At 52.5% G+C, this 20,106-nt stretch overlaps 1 protein-coding gene across 1 annotated transcript in view; it reads left to right on the plus strand.

Moving 5' to 3' along the window:
• The window catches only part of LOC118228251 (neural-cadherin-like), a 186,992-nt gene that overhangs the window by 139,546 nt on the left and 27,340 nt on the right, over nucleotides 1-20,106 (plus strand). The window contains exons 23-26 of the mRNA XM_035419621.1: nucleotides 6,619-6,833; nucleotides 16,797-16,924; nucleotides 17,310-17,437; nucleotides 17,908-18,031. Of these exons, the coding sequence (XP_035275512.1) occupies nucleotides 6,619-6,833; nucleotides 16,797-16,924; nucleotides 17,310-17,437; nucleotides 17,908-18,031 (595 nt within the window). The remainder of the gene's footprint in view (nucleotides 1-6,618; nucleotides 6,834-16,796; nucleotides 16,925-17,309; nucleotides 17,438-17,907; nucleotides 18,032-20,106) is intronic.

Raw genomic sequence — 20,106 nt, forward strand, 5'->3', positions numbered from 1 at the left:
CGTTGACGCATGGCACACGTGTTAATTAAAAGGATTTCACCAAGACTGCATGCAGGCACAGCAAGCGTTTCATGAAGATGAATGTTTCGGGGAAAGGGGCAAGAAATTATTTGGCTGCTTCCTTACACCCCCTCCCCGCCCGAAAAAGAAAAAAGCACATTAGAGACAAAAAGAGGGAGAGAAATTGCACTCACTGTGTCATTTCAGAGATTATGTTTGTCTCCTCTGATGGAATAAATTAGTCCTGTTATTGTGTGCTTGTTTCTTTATTTATTTATCATTTGCTCTGACTCGGGAGAAATCTTTTTGCTCAGACAGTCATTAAGACAGAAGAGGGGGGTGGGGAGGGGGAATGGGGCGGGGGGGGGGGGGGGGGGGGGGCAGAAATGCATTCTGCCCTTTGGATCTCAGAGAACTCTCAGTGATTCATTTCCATGCTCTGTATCTTGATTGCGGTGTGCGGTACACCAGGTTTACCTACTGCTGGTCCTTGTCTTGAGCAGGCTGTGTGTCTGTGTGTCTGTGTGTGTGTATGCGTGTGCGTGTGTGTGTTTCTGGGTATGCGTGTGTGTGTGTGTTTGCATGCATGTATTTGTGTTTCTGTGTGCTTATGCATATCCATGTGTGTATGAGTGTGTGTGCCTGTGTGTGTGTGTGTGTGTGTGTTTGTGTGTATGAGTGTATGAGTGCGTTTGTGTGTGTGTGTGTGTCTGTGTGAGCGTGTGTGCGCGTGTGTGTCCGTGTGTGTGTGCCTGCCTAGATAATGTAAATCCACTTTCTGTGCACACTGGGTAGGAGCCAGACCTAAATAGTGTCATAGCGCACGTAACCAACCCCTTACCCTGTCACCCAAACAGAAGCAGCGCGTCCTGCGATTGGTCCGCTGGCTTGTGTGTGTGTTAGCCCCGGATCAGGCTTTATTAAGCCCTGCTCTCTCTGGACATCGTTTGGGGGGAGACTCGATCGTGCGAAACGAGCCCGCTGGGGCAGGACCGGGCTTACCGCCGGCGGGCCGTCGATCCAGCGGCCGGGATGCGCTTCGGCGTTTCTGAGGATAAACAGGAGAGCGGCGCGTGAGAAACCGCCAGGCGCCGAGCGTGGGGGGGGAATAGAGGAGAGGGAGAGCAGGGGGCGCCGTGTTTGTAAATAGAGCGATTTAACTTCGCCGCTCGGGCCCGTTTGGGTTTGCGCGCGGCAGAAGATCGACAGCCAGACGTCCCCCGGGACCGCCCCCCCCCCCCCCCCCCCCCCCCCCCCCCCCCCACACCGCACGCCCGCGTGCGCGTTTCCGTGTTTGTTTCTCTGATTGCACCGTCGTCCCCCGTCGCCGTGCCACGGCTCCCCGTCTCGTCTGGAAGCCTCCCTCTGCACTTCCTGTTTTGTTAGCCGGCGCGGCGGCGGCTGCGATGACGGTTAGCGCTTATTAGAGGGAGCCGTCGGCGCGTGTGGGCGAGCGAGCCGTCCAAAACCCCCCCCCCCCACCCCTCCGTCCCTCCACCCCTCCCCGTACCGTCCCGTTTGACCGTCAGGGTCCGAGTGACGGGGATGGGTCCTCCTCTACTGCCTCTGGAGAGAGAGAGAGAGAGAGAGAGAGAGAGAGAGAGAGGAGGGTGGAAGGGAGGGAGGAAGGGAGGGAGGTAGAGAGAGAGAGAGAGGAGGGTGGGAATTAGGGATGAAGGGAGGGAGGTACAGAGAGAGTGAGTGTGAGAGAGGGAAATAGAGAGAGAGAGGGAAAGACAGACAGAGATTTAGATTAGACAACAACAAAAAACAAACCCAAACAACCCCTGCAGGCAGAGAGAGTGGCAGAGAGAGAGAGAGAGAGAGAGAAACAGATCTTCTTCACATTTTCTTATATACACAACAACAACACTGCGTCAACAGAAATTAAAAGATCAAAAACCAAGGCCGAGCCTTCCGTCTCGAATGCTCTGAATGAGGTTTGTTTTGCACGAGCGTGTAATGAGAACTCCACCCGAATCCTTTCTGCCATAAGCCCGCTGCCTCCGCTGGTCCTGCCCCCCGTCTTTTGTTTTACCTGCACCTGTACTCTTCCACGTAGCTAATTTAGTCCGCCCAAAAATAACATTCAGTAGACAACATCTCCTTTTGTAATACTGCATACCTTGGCTCCCCGAGAGGGAGAAAGTGTGAGAAAGTGTGTGTGTGTGTGAGAGAGAGAGAGAGAGAGAGATAGACGAGCTGAGCTGAGCTCATTCTCGATGGATGCATCACCACACACGAGACATAGACAACAGGCGGGAGCGACAGGGGTGAGGGTGAGGGTGGGGGTGGGGGTGTAGGAGAGAGGAGAGGAAGAGAGGGATGTGAGTGAATCCGGTGCTGCGGGGAGAAGACGGAAGAAGGGGAAAGAAGAAAGCGAGAGTAGAGAGATAACAGGAGATGGAGAGGAGGAGTAAAAATAGGGGAGAGATGAGGAGGGCAGGTGAGAGAGAGAGAGAGAAAGAAAGAGAGAGGGTGAGAAACAGATGGAGGGAGAGAAAGAAATGGGAAAATGAACGAAAGAGGGGCAGAGAGCCGGAATGAGGAAAGGATGGTGAAAGCGGAGGGAATAAGTAGGAAAGGAGAGAGCCTGAGATTACGCCCCATTATCCGAGCGGTGCTCGTAACCACGGAAATCGTGGCGGTTTCTGAGGGGAAAAAAAAAACAAAAAAAAGGAACGGTGCCTGGAAACGTGCCGCTCAGGTGAAGGGCTCACGTGCGGCGGGAGATCAGTGTGGCGTGCGCACCGTCCAGCGAGGAGGGAGGAGTACACGTGAGACAAGGAGGAAGTGAAGAGGGAGGGAGGGAGGGAGGGGGAGGGAGGGAGAGAGAGGTCTATATGTAAGTGTTGGTTTAGTGTGTGTGAGTGTATGAGTGCATTTGTGTGTTTGTGTGTGTGTGTGTGTGTGTTGCTCTCACATGAAGCTGAAATGTGCCTGGACGTCACACTGATGAGTGTCGCCAAGGCCATGGGCTGCGGTTGGTACTGTAGAGAGGGTGTTTCCTGGGGAAGATTTATATCTCACAGATCTGTGAGTGACGCCAAGGCTGTGGGCTGCAGTTGGTACTGTAGAGAGGGTGTTTCCTGGGGAAGATTTATATCTCACAGATCTGTGAGTGACACCAGTGGGCTGCAGGTGGACTGGTTGGTACTGTGAGAGAGGGTGTTTCCTGGGGATGATTTAGGAAGTGAATAGATGCTCTCACCCAAAGCAGCCTACAGAAGACACATTGAACATGGTTAGATAACCACCTGTAGACAGCTAGTGGTAAGTAATGCTGCAGTTAGTTACATAGTTTTACAGGCATTTAGCAGACGCTCTTATCCTGAGCAACTTGCACAACTTTTACATAGCATTTACATCGCATCCATTTACATAGTTGGTGCTTAACCTGAAACAATGCAGGTTAAGTACCTTGCTCAAGGGTACAACTGCGGTGTCCCACCCAGGAATCGAACCTCTGGCCTTTGGGTTACAAGACCCGCTCCTTAGCCATTATACTACCCCTGCCACCACTGTTAGTGAGGGCCATGGAGGAGATGCGGGCCACAGGACCTGTTTTTCAGCCAAAGGATCATGGGAATAGGCGGGAGTCCCAGACGCCATTTCTGGTTCTGTGTTACGTTCGGAGAAGAACACAGCCGCTCTCTAGAAGACGTCAAACTGATGATTTATCACACGAATGTATATGAAGCGCAGATAAGCACAGAAGCTTCGGAAACACCCTTCTCCAGTGTGGCGAACGTGCAGAATGTATCAGGAGTTGAGTATCTTCGGCTGCTGCTGAAATGTTTGTGCTTATCGTGCTTCGTGCGTTCATGTGATAGATCATCAGCTTAATGTTTTCTGGGGAGTGCTGTCTGTGGTTTTCTCTGTAATACGTTTTCTGGGAAACAAAACAGGGTTGAGTTGAGCACATTTTATGCTTTATTGATTCTCCAGCGTTACATTTACCCTAAATTTTCAGCATTTAATATATGCTCTTATCCAGAGCAACTTACACATGTTAAACTTTTTTTTATGTACGATCCAGTGATGTTGCTGGTTGTTTTACTGAAGCTATTTCATGTTAGGTGCTTGGCTACAAGGTCCGACGGCAGCGTACCAGCTGCGAATCGAACCCGCAACCTTTCAGTGAAGCGCCACAGTCTGGTGTCAGATCCCAGCCGTGGCAGCAGCTGGCAGGCCTGGGGACGGACGCATGACTGGCTGTGCCGTCGAATCGGTCTGCAGGGTTGTATGAGAACAAACCGCTCTGGCGAAAACGTGCTACGCCGCTAACCCGCTAACCCGCTAACCTTCACACCGGAGCGGGCCGTCCACGTGCCGCGCCTCCTCCTGACGTACGCCCCTCCGACACACCGGCCGCGTAGCTCTGCCGAGGAACCCGAACCAGCTGACAACAAGACCAGGTCAAAACCCGGTATACGGCTGTATCTAGCACACGTGATCCGGCCGACCAGTGGTGTAACTTCATCACTCACTCACTCAGCCACTCACTCAGTCACAGACATTCGCGTTCGTAGGGCTGGCCCCCGCTGTCGCGGTCCAGCCAGAAAGCAGCGGCGGTTTGGCGGAAGGTTCCGGAATGCGCGCACCTGTCCGTGCTCCTCCGAAGCGGGGCGCGGGAAGCTGGCGAATCGGGACGGGCGTCAGGACATAACCGAGCGGTACAGGCTGCTTTAAAACATGTAAATGTGTGGGATACGTGTGGGACGGCGTGTGGGGAAGTGTGTCTTCACACACAAACGGGATTATGTCGGGGGACGTGTTCTTGCCCGTGCAGGGAACTGTGCGCCTATTTCCACGCGTTCCTGTTTGAAATCGTTCTTATTCCTGGTTAGCCTGGGATCCAGTGATACGAGCTAAACAATAAACGTCGTGAAAGCTTGTGCTGTCAGCTCATTTCCTGCTACGAGGCGCGTGACCTGTGTGTATTTGTGAGTGTTCGTGATGGCGGTCTAACCGCGCGATTAGCATGGACATCGGGAAGCGGCGATCAGGTCCGGATGTGCGAGCGAGCGGTCGGTGAGGTTGAGGGGAGCGGGCCCGTGCGGGACACAGATCTGGGCGAGGTGCAGCTCTCTTCCCCCGTACGGCGGAAACAGCGGGAGGCAGGATTGCGTATGAGCGGGAACAGCCTGTTCCCCAGAGGCTGAAAATAACGGTAGCGAAAGAGCTCCCCCGGTGGGGTTTGGGTGGTGGATGCGGGCGGGGCGGGGCGGGGGGGGGGGGTGAATTTTCATGGCTCGATGGTTAAAGCAGACCTGCAGCTGCCAGTGCGAGCGACGCCCGGCTTATCTCTCGGCACAGCGGCTGCCGTGTGTGCTCTGGGAGAGCCGCGGTCTCTGAGCGGCAGGAAGGACGCAACATCGGGAGGCTTCTCTGATCTCCCCTCTCACACGCGAGCTGGAATGGAGAACGTAGAGTGAGCACTGAGGTCTCTCACCAGCAGGTCACTAGCAAGGTGGAGGTGGTCGGCTTGGTCTGTCTGTAGCAGGTTGGAGGTTGTAGGCTTGGTCTCTCAACAGCAGGGTGGAGGTCGTAGGCTTGGTCTGTCAGTAGCAGGGTGGAGGTGGTAGGCTTAGTCTGTCAGTAGCAGGGTGGAGGTGGTAGGCTTGGTCTGTCAGTAGCAGGGTGGAGGTGGTAGGCTTGGTCTGTCACTAGCAGGGTGGAAGTGGTAGGCTTGGTCTGTCAGTAGCAGGGTGGAGGTGGTAGGCTTGGTCTGTCAGTAGCAGGGTGGAGGTGGAAGGCTTTGTCTCTCAGTAGCAGGGTGGAGGTGGTAGGCTTGATCTGTCAGTAGCAAGGTGTAGGTGGTAGGCTTGGTCTGTCACTAGAAGGGTGGAGGTGGAAGGCTTGGTCTGTCAGTAGCAGGGTGGAGGTGGAAGGCTTGGTCTGTCAGTAGCAGGGTGGAGGTGGAAGGCTTGGTCTCTCAATAGCAGGTTGGAGGTGGTAGGCTTGGTCTGTCATTAGTAGGGTGGAGGTGGTAGGCTTGGACTCTCAGTTAGAGGGTGGAGGTGGTAGGCTTGGTCTGTCAGTAGCAGGGTGGAGGTGGTAGGCTTGATCTGTCACTAGAAGGGTGGAGGTGGTAGGCTTAGTCTGTCAGTAGCAGGGTGGAGGTGGTAGGCTTGGTCTGTCAGTAGCAGGGTTGGAGGTGGAAGGCTTGGTCTCTCAATAGCAAGTTGGAGGTAATAAGGCCAGGCAGAGCAGTGATTCAAGTGCATGGCCCAGAACTGCTGTAGACGGCATGTCAGCAGAATGAAATGAAAACTCTTTAGTCACCCGACTCATGGGTGCCGACCAAGCCGATAAATGATATTTCAAGGGGCTCGCAGCAGAAGGCGGACAACGCGTTGAGCTGGAAATGGGGTTGTTATGGAAATGTGACCCGGTGAGAATGAGAAATCGGTTGCAACTGTCACACCTGTGGGTGGGGGGGTGGGGGGGGGTGGTTTGTGCCCGCCAGCCAGCCACACAGTCGCCCTGTACCGTTACACAAAGGGCTGTGATAGCGAGGGGTTAACCAAGAGCATTTACCTGCCGCCATTATCCCTCCCTCTCTCTCTCTCTCTCTCTCTCTCTCCCTCTCTCTCTCTTTTTTTCCCGCCGCAGGTGCCAGTGCCCTCCTCAGTTCGAGGGCCCCGAGTGCCAGCAGACCAAGCACAGTTTCCACGGCGACGGCTACGCCTGGTTTCCGCCCGCCCGGCCGTGCTTCGAGAGCCGCGTCTCGCTGGAGTTCGTCACCGAGGCGACGGACGGCCTGCTCCTGTACAGCGGCCCGCTGGCCCAGCTGCAGCACTGGGACGCCGAGGACTTCATGGCCATAGGTGCAGTTCGGCGGGAGGCCTCCAGGGGGCGCCTATTCCACCACAAAACAGAAGGGGGGGGGGGGGGAGGCTCGGAGGGGGCTCTGAGGGGGCTCTGAGTGCCTGGGCACTCAGAAATTGGCGGGGGGGGTGGGGGGGGGGTTTGTCTTTTTTCCCATTTTTAATCAAAGCGGAGAGAGAGGCAGTCTCACCGTCCCCGGGTGGCTTGGCCTATCAAATGAGCTGCAGAAAAACTGTGAGTCATGTGATCTTCAAAAAGGAATTGCAGCCCACAAGAGTCTAAAATCGCGGAGTATCTCCCCCGCACATTTGTTTGAGAGCCGCCATTTGGCACGTACTGTTACCTTGTTTCTTCATCGCTGGCCTGTGCTTTCATCTTCACGTCTCGAAGGGTCAACGCTGTGTTTGCCATTATAAAAGACACTTTATTTTTCTCAGAAATGCCACTCGAAATAACCCCATGTCCTATGACGCAATATTTATAATTAATCACGGAGGTGGTTCTAAGTTCATGACGTGTATACTGAAGGAACATATTTTTTCACCTTTGCAATTTTAAACGTACTGTGATTTTACTGTTTGTGGTTAAATCAGGCCAGAACTAAAGTTAGAAAGGCACATATTGACTTGTAAATTCAAGCCAATATGCTTCATTTTAAATATTATGTATGCAAAGGAATATTTAATTGTATGTGATATTTTATTTTATGCATTAACGGCGAATGTATATGCAAGCACAAATTATGGAATGTTGATAGTTTGCTGATATTTCGTAGATATTTTTCTTAATTTATTATTCATGCTTACCACATGCTGGTACTTAAATACATATGATTATTTTTTCATAGTTTCTGCTCCATTGCATTTGTTTCTGCTGTAATGGGAGAAATGTCCCTCATAACATAAATTATGGCCATTTTTTTCAGTGTAATTACAGTTTTTCTGTGTTCTCTACCATGACTTGGTAGGTCTGAGACAGCTAAACACAACACATTGAAAAAACACAAAAAACGCTCCAGTTTATAGTCTTTCTTTGGCTCGTGCGTAAAGAAACTTTGTAAAGGAGGCTTTTCTCTCTGGCCCAATTACAAAACTAACCCCCCAGCCCAGCACAATGGTGGGGATGCTGTACGGTAGGAGGTGTTTTCTTTCAAATTAGATGTTGAACAAAAGACCTGACCTGGCTGTGGAAATTTTTAAAAAATCCCATGGCACATACTGAATGTGTTTCATCCCTGGTTAAAAGAAATGTTGGTGTTGAAGAGGTGAGATAGTCAAAAAATGAAACGGAGAGTGTGAGAGAGAGAGAGAGAGAGATGGAGGGGTGCAAGGGAGGTACGAAGCACAGGCGGAATGGAAAGAGTGAGAGGTGATGAAAGGAGGAAAAGAGAGGGACAGGGTGATGAGATTGTGTCTTTGTTTATTGTAAAGGGATTTATATGTTCAGACCTGAGTGTGTTTGCAGAACTGGACAGCCCATATCAGGCTAGCAAAGCTGTTCTGGAACTGAGATGGACTGAGACAGACCCTGGGAAAGAGGGAGACACGGAGAGGCAAGGGGAGGGTAGGGGAGCGAGAAAGAGAAAATGGTAAAAACGAACAGGGAGAGCAGGAAGAGATATGGGTAAGGGCCTGAATAGTACGCCCAACGGAGGAGGGAGAGGGAGAGACAGAGAAAACAGGGAGAAAAAATAGACTGTGGAACGAAAGAGAGAGGGATTATAAATGTAAAGAGGCTGTGATACACTGCAAGAGGGGGAGAACGACGGGAGGAGAGACTACAGCACAGAGAGAGAGAGAGAGCTATAAAGAAATGGTACGAAAGTAGACAAAGAAAGGATGAACGAGAGCGATAAAGGGCTATAAAATCCACAGTCGGGGGGGCATGCGTCCTCTCTGGTAACACGGCTTTGGGAAATGTCCTCATTTCAGGGGAATGGGGGGGGGGGGGGGGGGGGGGGGGGGATGCAGGGTGGCAGTGAAAGGCTCGGGCTGTGAGTTGGGTACGGGACAAGGTGAGCTCCACCAAGCCGATTTGTCCCCCCCGGCTAGTCTGTCGGAACGGTGCGGAATTTGATTTGTTTGGACAGCTTGCGTTCCATTGTGTTATCTGCTTTGAATACCGGGAAAGGTAATTCCACTGAGAGAGAGAGAGAGAGAGAGAGAGAGAGAGAGAGAGAGAGAGAGTGGAGCCACATTGTGTGGCAAAGGTATATATGCACAGATGGCCCCTCGAATGCCAATCTGTAGTTCTAGCTTCTCGCGTAGTATTAGAGTTTCTTTTCTCGTGTGGTTCCCAAGAGCCGTTTCCCATGGTGAATTGTTGCATAATTCACCCCATTCATTCTTCTCTGTGGGTCTACATTTTCCCCATTCATTCTTCTCTGTGGGTCTACATTTTCCCCATTCATTCTTCTCTGTGGGTCTACATTTTCCCCATTCATTCTTCTCTGTGGGTCTACATTTTCCCCATTCATTCTTCTCTGTGGGTCTACATTTGTTCTATTCATTCTTCTCTGTGGGGTCTACATTTTCTGCCCCTTGTGCAAAGCCCTTTTGCCACACTGTTTTTCCGGTCTCTCTGATGGAAGTGACTCTCTTCAAAGTGGAAAAAAATCATATGGTGTTGTTGGAACCTCAGCCTTTTGTGATCCTATCGACATCCTGCTTCAGCTGTCGGGAGCAAAGACAGACATCTTACATTAGCTGCCACGAGCACAGATCAACATCGTTCCATCAGTTGAGATCACAGACTAACATCCTTCCTTAGCTGTTCAGACAATAGTCCAACATCCGCATTAGCTTTTAAAATCACAGGCTAGCATCCTCCTTCAGCTGTCGAGAACTCGTACTATCATCCTCCATCATCTATTGAGTGTCCAGTCCAACATCTGTCATCATCTATTGAGTGTTCAGTCCAACATCCTCCATCATCTATTGAGTGTCCAGTCCAACATCCTCCATCATCTATTGAGTGTCCAGTCCAACATCTGTCATCATCTATTGAGTGTCCAGTCCAACATCTGTCATCATCTATTGAGTGTCCAATCCAACATCCTCCATCATCTATTGAGTGTCCAGTCCAACATTCTCCATCATCTATTGAGTGTCCAGTCCAACATCTGTAATCATCTATTGAGTGTCCAGTCCGACATCTGCCATCATCTATTGAGTGTCCAGTCCAACATCTGTAATCATCTATTGAGTGTCCAGTCCGACATGCTCCATCATCTATTGAGTGTCCAGTCCAACATCTGTAATCATCTATTGAGTGTCCAGTCCAACATCTGTAATCATCTATTGAGTGTCCAGTCCAACATTCTTCATCATCTATTGAGTGTCCAGTCCAACATCCTCCATCATCTATTGAGTGTCCAGTCCAACATCCTCCATCATCTATTGAGTGTCCAGTCCAACATTCTCCATCATCTATTGAGTGTCCAGTCCAACATTCTCCATCATCTATTGAGTGTCCAGTCCAACATCCTCCATCATCTATTGAGTGTCCAGTCCAACATCCTCCATCATCTATTGAATGTCCAGTCCAACATCCTCCATCATCTATTGAGTGTCCAGTCCAACATCCTCCATCATCTATTGAGTGTCCAGTCCAACATTCTTCATCAGCTATTGAGTGTCCAGTCCAACATCTGTCATCATCTATTGAGTGTCCAGCCCAACATTCTTCATCTATTGAGTGTCCAGTCCAACATACTTCTTCATCCATTGAGTGTTCAGTCCAACATCCTCCATCAGCTATTAACAGCATGGTCCAGCATAGTCCACTGCCTACTGAGAGCACGAACCTGTGAAGTGCACACAGGTAGCTGCTGCTGTTTTTCACCCTGCAGTCCACCACCTGACCTGCACATCTTGTGTGCGGGACCGCTGGTTCCTGATCTACAAGCCGGGAGCACGGTTTGTTCGATGAGACGCTGTAGTCCCAGCTGGCTGAAGGTCACCCCTTGTCTGGGCAACGTTAGCGCCGACAGCGCATTGCCTTGCCCAGCCAGAGCCCGCGCTGATGGTTCGGTACCGGTCCGCTGGGCCGGTACCGAATATCCTCACGCTAGAACAGTGCCTAAACGGGATGGAAGACCCCCACAAGCCCCATCATCTGCTGCTGAAAGGGCACCGTTTGATCACTGTTTGAGTGTAGGCAGCAAACACTGCCACCCGCCCTGTAGAAAGGCAACGGCGGAGATGAAAGAAGGAACGGAGCCTTGTCCGTGACTTCTCACGCTGCTGTCAATTTGTCAAAAAGCCGTTACACGGTCAGAATCTATGAGCCTTTATCAAAGTGTCAGGCATGGCTTTAAATTCAGCGGATTTTACAGATGGGCACGCAGGAAGGTGAGCTGTCAGTTGACTGCTTGCTTTGGCTTTTGCGATGTGGAATGTGGCGTTCAAGTTAAAGACGTGCAGCCGGAGAGACGGATTCCCAAATATTTTCCTTTTGTTTACGCTCGATATTTCAGATGACTTTTTTTTTTTTTATTCGGTTCATATTTTCCGCTCTGTCCTTTTCCCCCCGGGGCCATTGAAATAAGAGCTTTTTCATATTTTAGGAAAATGCTTTTTGCGGTAACCCCTTTTCCGAGACCGGCCCTGTTCATCTCCGGAGAACGTCACAAAAGAGGCGAATAAATAAGGAATGAGGACTGGAAACTCGATCACATCTGCAGGCGTGGATTAAGAGCAGAAGCTTGTAGACTCAGAAGGCCTCAGCACACATCATTCCTGCTGTTGGCCAAATGCATTCGAGCGAGTGATACACGAAGCCTGTCTCTGGACTTACACTGCGGATACTGACAGGGGCTCTGCCCTGTCTCTCTCTCTCTCTCTCTGTGTCCCTCCATCCCTCGCACTCTCTCTGTGTCCCTCCCTCCCTCGCACTCTCTCTCTCTGTCCCTCACCTCTGTTTCACTTTCTATGTTCTCCCTCTCTTTTTCTCTCCCTCCATGTCTCGCACTCTTTCACTCTCTCCCTCTCGCTCCCTTTCTCTCTCCCTCTCTCTTTCTCCTTTTCACCTCTATCTGTTGTGCTGTCCCTCCTTTCTCTTTCTCTCCCTCCATGTCTCTAACTCTCTCACTCTCTCTCTCCCTCTCTCTCCCCCCTTCCCCCCCTCCTTTCTCTATCTCTCTCTGTGAAATGCATGCTGCTCCTGATGATGCAGAGCATCCAGATTAATCTCTGCCAGACAGCTTGTGCGCTCGAACACCACCCCTGAACACCAGCCCTGAACACCAGCCCTGAACACCAGCCCTGAACATCAGCCCTGAACATCAGCCCTGAACACCAGCCCTGAACATCAGCCCTGAAAACCAGCCCTGAACACCAGCCCTGAACACCAGCCCTGAACACCAGCCCTGAACATCAGCCCTGAATACCAGCCCTGAACATCAGCCCTGAACATCAGCCCTGAACACCAGCCCTGAACACCAGCCCTGAACACCAGCCCTGAACCCCAGCCCTGAACACCAGCTCTGAACCCCAGCCCTGAACACCAGCCCTGAACATCAGCCCTGAACACCAGCCCTGAACATCAGCCCTGAACATCAGCCCTGAACATCAGCCCTGAACACCAGCCCTGAACCCCACCCCTGAACACCAGCCCTGAACATCAGCCCTGAACCCCAGCCCTGAACACCAGCCCTGAACAGCAGCCCTGAACCCCAGCCCTGAACACCAGCCCTGAACATCAGCCCTGAACACCAGCCCTGAACAGCAGCCCTGAACCCCAGCCCTGAACACCAGCCCTGAACATCAGCCCTGAACATCAGCCCTGAACACCAGCCCTGAACACCAGCCCTGAACCCCACCCCTGAACACCAGCCCTGAACACCAGCCCTGAACAGCAGCCCTGAACCCCAGCCCTGAACACCAGCCCTGAACATCAGCCCTGAACATCAGCCCTGAACACCAGCCCTGAACACCAGCCCTGAACCCCACCCCTGAACACCAGCCCTGAACACCAGCCCTGAACATCAGCCCTGAACACCAGCCCTGAACATCAGCCCTGAACACCAGCCCTGAACACCAGCCCTGAACCCCACCCCTGAACCCCACCCCTGAACACCAGCCCTGAACACCAGCCCTCAAATTCAGCCCTGAATACCAGCCCTGAACATCAGCCCTGAACATCAGCCCTGAACACCAGCCCTGAACACCAGCCCTGAACACCAGCCCTGAATACCAGCCCTGAACATCAGCCCTGAACATCAGCCCTGAACACCAGCCCTGAACATCAGCCCTGAAAACCAGCCCTGAACACCAGCCCTGAACACCAGCCCTGAACATTTGTCTCCAAACCAGCACGCTCCTCACCCCCCTGCCCATGGCTGACCGAGTCACTACGCTCCAGCAGAACATCACTGCGGGCTGCAGAGAGAAAGTGGAGAAAATCCCGATCCTCTGATGACCTGACTGCATACCATACCCTGCTGGCGACTTTTACATCTGCCCTCACGTCTGCAAAAGCCTCTTTTTTCCAATCCAAGATCAGCGCATGTGTCTCTAATCCACGTAAACTATTCTCCACCTTCTCTTCCCTCCTCATTCCTCCTCCACCCCCACCTCCCTCTTCCCTCTCCGCAGATGACTTTCTGGCCGCCTTTGAAGGAAAGGTGGCTACAATCCGGAACTCCTTCACCCATCCAGTGAGCCCCCCAACCCCCCAGGACAACCCCACAGCCACACTGACCTCCTTTGAAATGCTGGAGGACTCCGATGTATTACAACTGATCACCTCTCATCGCGCAACCACCTGTCCACTTGACCCCATCCCATCTAAAGTTCTCCAATCTATCTCCAGCGAGCTCCTTCCCTATCTGTCTTCCATTGTTAATTCCTCTCTCTCCTCTGGTCATGTTCCCTCTGTTTTTAAGACGGCTCGTGTTACCCCACTACTCAAAAAACCCACCTTAGACCCCTCCGATGTAGCAAATTATCGACCCGTTTCCCTTCTACCCTTTCTGTCCAAAACCCTCGAACGAGCAGTTCTTAAACAATTAACCTCTTTTCTCCATCAGAACAACCTGCTAGACCCTCACCAGTCTGGCTTCCGATCTGGGCACTCAACAGAGACTGCACTCCTAGCTGTGACGGAGGCACTTGCCACTGCAAGAGCCTCACGCCTTTCCTCTGTCCTGATCCTTCTTGACCTGTCTGCAGCTTTTGACACGGTCAACCATAAAATACTCCTCTCCACCTTGGCTGGGATGGGAATTGCCGGGACTGCCCTGTCTTGGTTCGCTTCCTATCTTGCAGATAGGACCTACCAGGTCACCTGGAAGGGGTCTGCCTCTGCTTCTCATCCACTTGTTACGGGAGTGCCGCAGGGATCTGTACTGGGTCCTCTGCTGTTCTCCTTATACACCAGATCTCTTGGTTCAGTCATTAATTCACATGGTTTTTCCTATCATTGTTATGCAGATGACACACAACTCTTCTTTTCTTTCCCCCCCTCGGCCACACTGGTCAATGATAAGATCTCTTCCTGCCTGGCTGACATCTCCACCTGGATGGCCAGCCACCATCTGAAGCTCAACCTCAACAAAACTGAGCTGCTCTTCTTCCCGCACAAGACCTCCTTACTTCGTGAACTCTCAATCACGGTTGATGGTACCACAGTGACTGCCTCTCACTCTGCCAAGAGCTTGGGGGTGGTCCTGGATGACCAACTGGACCTCAAGGAGCACATCAAGGCAACATCAAGGTCCTGCAGATTCCTCCTATACAACATCAGGAGGATTCGACCATACCTGACGACGCACTCCACCCAGCTGCTCGTCCAGGCTACGGTGACCTCTCGCCTTGATTACTGCAACTCTCTCCTTGCAAACCTGCCAGCTTGTGCCATACAGCCACTACAGATGATTCAGAATGCCGCTGCCCGGCTCATCTACAACCTCCCCAAATTCTCCCACGTCACTCCTCTGCTGCGATCGCTTCACTGGCTACCGGTCGCTGCCAGGATCCGATTCAAAGCCCTGACCCTTGCCTACACTGCCGCCAACAGGACAGCCCCCATCTACTTGCAGGACATGACTCAATTCTATGTACCTGCTCGACCACTCCGCTCTGCAGCAGCAGGGCGTCTTGTAACCCCTCCCACCCGCCCAAAGGGATCACAGAGCTTCTCCACCCTAGCTCCCCAGTGGTGGAACGAACTCCCCGTCCCTCTCCGAACCTCCCCCTCACTATCCATCTTCCGCCGTGGCCTGAAGACTCATCTCTTCAGACTATACCTAGAATAACCACCACCATGCTGTGTATATATATATATATACATATTAAAAAAAAAAAAAAAAAAAAAAAAAAAAATACCCTTTTTTCCTTGTCACTTGTTACATGTTGCCCCATCCCTGCATTTCTTGGTAAATTGTATTTGTCCTAATACTCTAGCTTAATCTTCTGCCTAGTTTGGCTTTGCAGATGTTAGACCAGGATAGTGTTCATTGTTCTCAGCTAGAAATAGCTGTACAAAATAAGTAATTGTACCTTACTGAACCCGTGTTCAGCAGTTGTCTACGATCATGAAAATGCACTTCTTGTACGTCGCTTTGGATAAAAGCGTCTGCCAAATGAATGTAATGTAATGTAACATCAGCCCTGAATACCAGCCCTGAACCCCAGCCCTGAACACCAGCCCTGAACATCAGCCCTGAACCCCAGCCCTGAACACCAGCTCTGAACCCCAGCCCTGAACACCAGCCCTGAACATCAGCCCTGAACACCAGCCCTGAACATCAGCCCTGAACATCAGCCCTGAACATCAGCCCTGAACACCAGCCCTGAACCCCACCCCTGAACACCAGCCCTGAACATCAGCCCTGAACCCCAGCCCTGAACACCAGCCCTGAACAGCAGCCCTGAACCCCAGCCCTGAACACCAGCCCTGAACATCAGCCCTGAACACCAGCCCTGAACACCAGCCCTGAACACCAGCCCTGAACATCAGCCCTGAACATCAGCCCTGAACACCAGCCCTGAACACCAGCCCTGAACCCCACCCCTGAACACCAGCCCTGAACACCAGCCCTGAACAGCAGCCCTGAACCCCAGCCCTGAACACCAGCCCTGAACATCAGCCCTGAACATCAGCCCTGAACACCAGGCCTGAACACCAGCCCTGAACCCCACCCCTGAACACCAGCCCTGAACACCAGCCCTGAACATCAGCCCTGAACACCAGCCCTGAACATCAGCCCTGAACACCAGCCCTGAACACCAGCCCTGAACCCCACCCCTGAACCCCACCCCTGAACACCAGCCCTGAACACCAGCCCTGAACACCAGCCCTCAAATTCAGCCCTACTCGTGCGATTGGGGACACGGGCCGGTCTACAGAGGGGCTCGGGTTCTAATGAAACCCCCCTTTTTCCCAAAACATGCGAGATGCATTTGCTCTGCGCCTTGGCAATCGCAATCAGGCAGCGTCATTCGTGGCCACACCTTTTCGTTTTTCGGTTTTGTCTTGTTTTTCTGTTTTTCATCCCTCTTTTCCTTTGTTTTCTTCCCTCTCTTTCCCCCGGGCGGGCGCAGCAGGCATCAGACAGGTGTTGTAATCCTGTGCAATTTTGTGGATGGTGCAAAGTTCTGCGCACTGGGAGCGTTTGCTGGTTTGATGATTTTTAATTTGTCAGTCGTCAGAGGAAAGAGCAATCAGAACTTAATTAATGCCTTCTTTATTTATAGTGTGGGTTCTGAGAAAAAAAAAAAAGCCACGGCAGATCTTCAGGTTCTGTGAATTCTTATATCAATATGAAATTCTCTTGTGTCCATATAAGGAGTTTTTTTTTTTTTTTGATGAGAAAACTCTTGCAGAAGTTCTGCGGCCTTGAAGAAGTTGCGTGCCTCTGAAAAGGGATGACCTCTCTCTCTTTCTCTCTCTCCCCCCCTCCCTCCCTCCCTCTCTCTCCCCCCCTCCCTCCCTCCCTCTCTCTCTCTCTCTCTCCGCAGAGCTGATAGGCGGTACGCCCACCCTGAAGATTAACCACGGCTCCGGCACGCTGGTTCTGCAGTTGCCGAGCAACGTGCGCGTGGCGGACAGACGGTGGCACAGGCTGGATGTTCGGAGTGACAGTAAGGTGGGTCTGCGCGAGGGGGGGACGTGTCTCACACCGTCTGAACACGCCCCCACCCACACCCCCCTGCCCCCACCCACACCCCCCGACCCCACCCTCTCACATTCCCCAAACTGCGCCGACTGCCAGTGCTCCTCGAGTACTTAACAAAATGTCATTTATAAAGGTCGTGTGCGTGTGTGCTCACGAAAAACAGATGGAGGTGTTTGTAGCGGGGAACGCAGACCCTTGGAAAATAAAAAATTGGCCCCCATGTGCGTCTGATCTAAATAATTAACATCCCTGTAGGATGTCTCACAGATCTCAGATCTGCGTTAAGGTTTAACGCAGGTCACGTGACAGGAAGGGGAGGGGCCCACGGTGACCCGTCAGGACTCTCTCTGTGCAGGAGGTCCGGTTCACGCTGGACCGCTGCTCTGCTGCCGCGGTAACGGAGATGGAGGGGGTGGGCAGCAGGCTGACAACCGAAGACCACTCCTCCTGCGAGGTCAGGGGGGTCACCCCCAACGGGGCCAGGTAACGAGATCCGCCCTCCCTCCTGCCCCCCCCGCCTCTTACCCCGAACCCCCCCTGCATAGTACCCCTCCCCCCTCAGCGCCCGCCGTTTTCCTGGTGCTGAGTCACTCTTCCCCCTTCTTTCCCTCAGAATCGCCCCTGCAGTTTTCTCCCCTTCGCTTTACTCCTCCGTTAAAGCAGTGGGAGTGTCTGCTCCTGGCTGTTATTTCACTCTGCTGCGTGTGAAATATGATTTGTCTGCTGGTCGTTTCTCATATTTGTTTATCCGTTCGCTGAAGACAAATTGTTGCTGTTTATAGATAATGCATTCGCTGATTAGATTAATTGACTAATTGCTTTGTTGGTTGGCTGATTAGGGGTAATGCATCCTGCAAGTGATTGGCAGACTGGCTGATGTAATCCACGACCACCTGTTTGTGCCAACCCCCCCCCCCCCCCCTTTACCTCTCTCCCCCCCCTCCCCCCCTCAGGCACCTGAACATGACCCAGGTGCTGCAGCTGGGCGGAGTCAACGAGAACCTGCCGTACATCTACCCTCAGCTGCAGCACAAGCACTTCACCGGCTGCATCCGCAACCTGGTCGTGGACAGCCAGGTACCGGCGCCCTACCGCCAAACCCGCAGCCATCAGCGCCGGAACCTTCCGGATTTCTACAATGCATTTTTTTAAAAATACTGCTTTTCAGCTTTATTGGAGAGGATGGTGTGGAGAGACAGGAAGAACAGGGAAGAGAGGGAGAGAGAGACGTGCGACAAAAAAGGTCGTGCGGGCGGATTCGAACCGCGGACGTCGCGGCTCGCGATGAGCACGTGGACGGTTTTAACTGAAACTGAGCGTATTTTTAGGCCTTTCTGGAACCCCTGAGGTAGCCGTGACATCACAACCGTATGCGTTTACCACCGTGTTAAACACCGTGATCATTTTTTAAAATAACCCTGCCTCAAGTTTCACTACAGACGGGTGTAAACCAGCCGTGAAGACGACGCTTAGTATCGGTACATTACATTACAGGCATTTAGCAGACGCTCTTATCCAGAGCAACTTACACAACTTTTTTTACATAGCATTTTACATTGTATCCATTTATACAGCTGGATATATACTGAAGCAATGCAGGTTAAGTACCTTGCTCAAGGGTACAACAGAAGTGTCCTACCCGGGAATCGAACCTGCGACCTTTCGGTTCCAAGCCTAGTTCCTTACCCACTGTGCTACACTCCGACCCGAGTTAGCCGTTTGGCACAACCCATCCTGGAGCCCAAAGAGCCCTCGAGACTCCGCAGCCCCATGGCGTTGGTAGCTGCATGGCGTTGGTAGCTGCATGGCGTTGGTAGCTGCATGGCGTTGGTAGCTGCATGGCGTTGGTAGCTGAAGGCGTTGGTAGCTGCATGGTGTTGGTAGCTGCATGGCGTTGGTAGCTGAAGGCGCTGGTAGCTGCATGGCGTTGGTAGCTGCATGGTGTTGGTAGCTGCATGGCGTTGGTAGCTGAAGGCGTTGGTAGCTGAAGGCGTTGGTAGCTGCATGGCGTTGGTAGCTGAAGGCGTTGGTAGCTGAAGGCATTGGTAGCTGAAGGCATTGGTAGCTGCATGGCGTTGGTAGCTGCATGGCGTTGGTAGCTGCATGGCGTTGGTAGCTGCATGGCGTTGGTAGCTGAAGGCGTTGGTAGCTGAAGGCGTTGGTAGCTGCATGGCGTTGGTAGCTGCATGGCGTTGGTAGCTGAAGGCGTTGGTAGCTGAAGGCGTTGGTAGCTGCATGGCGTTGGTAGCTGCATGGCGTTGGTAGCTGAAGGCGTTGGTAGCTGAAGGCGTTGGTAGCTGCATGGCGTTGGTAGCTGAAGGCGCTGGTAGCTGCATGGCGTTGGTAGCTGAAGGCGTTGGTAGCTGAAGGCGTTGGTAGCTGAAGGCGCTGGTAGCTGCATGGCGTTGGTAGCTGAAGGCGTTGGTAGCTGAAGGCGCTGGTAGCTGAAGGCGCTGGTAGCTGAAGGCGTTGGTAGCTGAAGGCGTTGGTAGCTGCATGGCGTTGGTAGCTGAAGGCGTTGGTAGCTGCATGGCGTTGGTAGCTGAAGGCGTTGGTAGCTGCATGGCGTTGGTAGCTGAAGGCGTTGGTAGCTGCATGGCGTTGGTAGCTGAAGGCGTTGGTAGCTGCATGGCGTTGGTAGCTGAAGGCGTTGGTAGCTGCATGGCGTTGGTAGCTGAAGGCGTTGGTAGCTGAAGGCGTTGGTAGCTGAAGGCGCTGGTAGCTGCATGGCGTTGGTAGCTGAAGGCGTTGGTAGCTGAAGGCGCTGGTAGCTGAAGGCGCTGGTAGCTGAAGGCGTTGGTAGCTGAAGGCGTTGGTAGCTGAAGGCGCTGGTAGCTGCATGGCGTTGGTAGCTGAAGGCGTTGGTAGCTGAAGGCGCTGGTAGCTGAAGGCGCTGGTAGCTGAAGGCGTTGGTAGCTGAAGGCGTTGGTAGCTGCATGGCGTTGGTAGCTGAAGGCGTTGGTAGCTGCATGGCGTTGGTAGCTGAAGGCGTTGGTAGCTGCATGGCGTTGGTAGCTGAAGGCGTTGGTAGCTGCATGGCGTTGGTAGCTGAAGGCGTTGGTAGCTGCATGGCGTTGGTAGCTGAAGGCGTTGGTAGCTGCATGGCGTTGGTAGCTGAAGGCGTTGGTAGCTGCATGGCGTTGGTAGCTGCA

The sequence above is a fragment of the Anguilla anguilla genome, chromosome 5 (genome assembly GCF_013347855.1).
Source record: "Anguilla anguilla isolate fAngAng1 chromosome 5, fAngAng1.pri, whole genome shotgun sequence".
Classification (NCBI taxonomy): Eukaryota; Metazoa; Chordata; class Actinopteri; order Anguilliformes; family Anguillidae; genus Anguilla; species Anguilla anguilla.